The 3861-nt window shown below is 40.7% G+C and overlaps 1 protein-coding gene across 1 annotated transcript; it reads right to left on the reverse strand.

Moving 5' to 3' along the window:
* Positions 1 to 2724, reverse strand: LOC117623168 (ethylene-responsive transcription factor ERF053-like). The gene has a single exon (XM_034354046.1). The coding sequence runs from the start codon at positions 2165 to 2167 to the stop codon at positions 770 to 772; it is 1398 nt and encodes a 465-aa protein (XP_034209937.1). The 5' UTR covers positions 2168 to 2724; the 3' UTR covers positions 1 to 769.
* Between the last annotated feature and the right edge of the window lie 1137 nt (positions 2725 to 3861).

Raw genomic sequence — 3861 nt, forward strand, 5'->3', positions numbered from 1 at the left:
AAGAAAAATCATGAGTAATCAATAGAAACTGAAGGCTCACAAATGATAATGCATAGTGTTCCATTAAATACAGCTACAATCAATAAAAGCATACATAATAACACAATAGATGATCAAGTCCAAAATGTACAAGTCCTACAATCGGCATTTCCATCCCGGGAGCTGAAAAACGAGAGCTCGTGATGGTCGGAGCATTTGAGAAGGAGATCACAAAACCGTCTCCCTCTCGGGTGGTCCAGCCTACCTACACATATGCTATATACCCTACAGACATTATAATACTACCCACTAGCAACACAAAGCATGAAACAGATTGCCACTGCTGAAAGGCCTGAAAAAACAAGCAGCCTTTTGCATAGCAGATTGGCCTGGAGAGAGAGTGTGACGGAATAAATGCAGGAATTTAAAGGAACTGAAAGTCAGAACCAAAGTGAATTTGAAGCTTCAAAGATCCCTTGTAAGAAAAAGTCACAAGGCTTCTAGGATCATTGGCTGTGTTTAGAAAATCTGCAACCAGCTGTGATGAGAAATTAGAAGAGGGACTGAGGACTAAACTGATAAAGTAAGAAGTAAAGGAAGAAAGACTATGTGAGTGGAGGAGTTTGAAATGCAATTTGGTAGGTGTTTGGAAGATTTGTCAAGGGAATTTTGCCTAAAACTACTTCTACAACCTAGAGGTGTGAGTGTGAACCGAGGACAGCCTAAAGACTATAATTCCCTTACCACTATGCAGAGCTCAATCTTTAGAAAGAAAAGAATAATGAACTTTTCAATCTTGGTCCTTCCAAAAGAAGTTCTTCATGGGATATGAAGAGGAAGAGGAGGAAGCCGAACCCGAGTGGTCTTGCTGCCTTTCAAGTTCAGGACAAATGTTATTAAAGTCCTGCTGATTTGGATTGGTAAAAGGGAGATGTGATTGCAGCAAAAGATTGTTGTTGGTGTCCAAATCATCCCACACAGGACTTCCTGGACCCCAACCTGCTGGAATTGCATTCATCCAAGCCTCTGCCATATCCCCCCAAACCAATTCCTCCGGCTGTGAATTACCTCCTCCTGCAGCATTCATATTCGCCTGAAATTCATCACTCGTTTTAGCTTCACTTGACCCCAATCCCGAATCGTCATCGGTATTGTCTTCTTCGGTATGTGGCAGTGGTGGTGGTGGTGGTGGTGGCATTGCCTCCGTATTTGAAGCTTTAGGGTATTTCTGAACTTTTCGAGATTGCTTACGGTTCCTGGTTGTGGTAGGCATTGAACTTTCGTGAGCTGTTGGAGAAGTAGCTGTTGAGCTTGGAGCTGTGGAAACTGATGTGTTGTCTTTATTGAGGAACATCTCAGGGAAATTAAGCCTAGCATTCTCTCCCCTCAACTTGAAGGCCTCGCGGTCATAAGCCATGGCAGCATCTTCAGCTGTGTCAAAGGTGCCGAGCCAAAGGCGAGTCCTGTTTCGAGGAAGACGAATTTCAGCTACCCATTTCCCCCAATGCCGTTGCCTCACTCCCCTGTAAAGCTTGGTAGTATTATAAGGCATTGCCGGCGGTCGAAACAATGGTCTTCCATCAGGCCCCAACCTGTTCATCATCATAACTCTCCCTCTTGGACTTAAATTCAAAGCATCACTCCAATACTGGAGAATTTGATGCTGCTGCCGTTGTTGCCAAGATGTTGAGTCTCCGAGAAAGGGGGGCGGATAACTCATGCCATGTTGCTGCTGCTGTTGCTGCTGCTGCTGCTGCTGAGAAGCAAAAGAGATCATTTGCTGCTGATTTTGTTGTTGTTGCTGTTGTTGTGAAAATGGTGAGGGGTATATAGGCACAGCTGTGGTATTGAATTGGTTGGGAAATTGAACAGGCTGCTGAGAGCCATCAAAAGCAAAAGGAAAAACTATTCTTGAAGATGATGAAGATGGACAAGGAGTGGTTGATGAAGTTGCTTGATGAGCTGAAGAAGCAGAGGATTGAATTGGGTCTTGACGTTCAGGGCTCTTGATTTTCTTGAGAGGCCTCTTTGACATCATGGAAGCTTCATTAAAACCCAGCTTCCATGGCTGGCTCTCGAAGCTAAAACCAAGGTCCTTGTCTTCATTAATCTCCCAATCCAGGCTTGTTTCCATCTCGCTTTCCTCCACACCCTTCTTGGATTTACCGCTTTTTTTAGCCGCAGCCATACTTGCTGATTTTACCTTCTCGCTTTCTTTCTGAATCTAAGGCTCTCAAATACAATCCCAGAAGCCAAAAAGAGATTGAGATTCAAGAGAACTTCAGATGGGTCACCGAAGTAAATACGCCAAGAAAAAACAAAACAAAACAAAAAAATCGATTCCGATAAAAGAGAAGAAAATTCAAATAACCCAGAAACAAATTTTGGCAAAGGAATAAAAAAAAAATAAATACAAAGACTGAATTTTGGAATCCGGGTTTCAATTTGAAAAGCTAATCCGATCGAACGAAAAACAGAATCGGATACCAAAAGCGCAAAATCTTGAGGAACCCATCTAAATTCTCTGAATGTAGAGCTTGAATTCAACAAAGAGAACGAGCAGGGCACGGCAAGTAACGAATATGCGAGAGGTTGTTGATGAAGTGCAGAGTGTTTGGGTGTGAAGACGAAATGTTTTGGTGCGGCTAGAGAAAAGCAGAGGAGTGAGAACAGAGGAGTACCTAAAAATCTATGTGAGGAGAGACAGAGCAGGAGAGGGGGGGTTTATAAGAGAGGAGATAAAGATTTTGAATAAAGACTTTTTGAGAAAAGAGAGAGAGAGAGAGAGAGAGAGAGAGAGAGAGAGAGAGAGAATATGTAGAAGTCTCGGGATTGGTTGGCTCTGCTTGGGCCCCACACGGCTTGCTTTCCTTACTTACACTCCAATTTCTCTCTCTACCCACTAACCACCCCCCATCTGTCCTTCCGTCCGTTTTTATCTGTAATTAAAGCAAGGGGATTTCACTATTTGTTTTAAAAAATAAATAGAGGAAGAATTCGCTAGTGTAGTGGTTTATAATATTTATTCCTTCAGGTAAGGTTCTGGGTTCGAATCCTAGTATTTATGTTGTGTGTATGAGTTTAATATACTATCGGCTTTTTCAATAAGAAAGGTCCTAAAAAAAGAAAGAAAAAAGAAATATGTTGCTTGTATCCGTACAGTTTATGTGGCATGTATGTGTGTATTGAGTGTTGCAAGTATTTGACTGCTACAAAATTAGCTTCACAAAACATGTGTTGAATTGAATAGTAAGATGAGTGAAATCTTGTAGAAAGTACCAAATGGCTTGAATAAGGTGTTTGAATATTTATCATTTGCCTCATTGGTCCCATCCCAGTAGGAGGGGGGTGGGATAAGAAGTCTAGAATGTTGGACCCCCGTTAGAATTTTGAGTTTTGAACATTGCATTCTAAACACATTCCCAACTCCGTGTCAACTCTTTTCTCATTTTCTACTTTGGGACTTGAGTTGTTCCTAGAAGATTTAGGTTAGTTCTAACTGCATTTCTACAGAAAAAAGGCCTATTTTATTTTGCTTTTTTTTTTCTTTTAAATTTCCTTGCAGTAGCACACATGTTATCATTTCGTAGAAATCGTAATTTTGTCGAATAAAAACTAACGAAATGAAAACTGCATTTCTCCGGAATAAAAACTGCATGTCACTAGATCAAATGATCATTACGCATCTTACTTTCATAAGATCTCATAATTCGATCACAACTAACGAAATTCATAAAATCAACTTGATTTCATGTGGATTCATTTTATGTAGTTGGACTAAATTGGATGCAAATTTTGAAATTTTTTATTACAACTATGTTTGGTAACTTTAGGTCCGATAAAAACAAAGTAGTTTTTCACAAATATGCCCATTCTAGCATG

This window comes from Prunus dulcis, chromosome 3, assembly GCF_902201215.1.
Source record: "Prunus dulcis chromosome 3, ALMONDv2, whole genome shotgun sequence".
Lineage (NCBI taxonomy): Eukaryota > Viridiplantae > Streptophyta > Magnoliopsida > Rosales > Rosaceae > Prunus > Prunus dulcis.

Coding starts and splice junctions, on each gene's coding strand:
- LOC117623168 (XM_034354046.1), bottom strand. CDS start 2,167: ATGGCTGCGGCTAAAAAAAGCGGTAAATCCAAGAAGGGTGTGGAGGAA.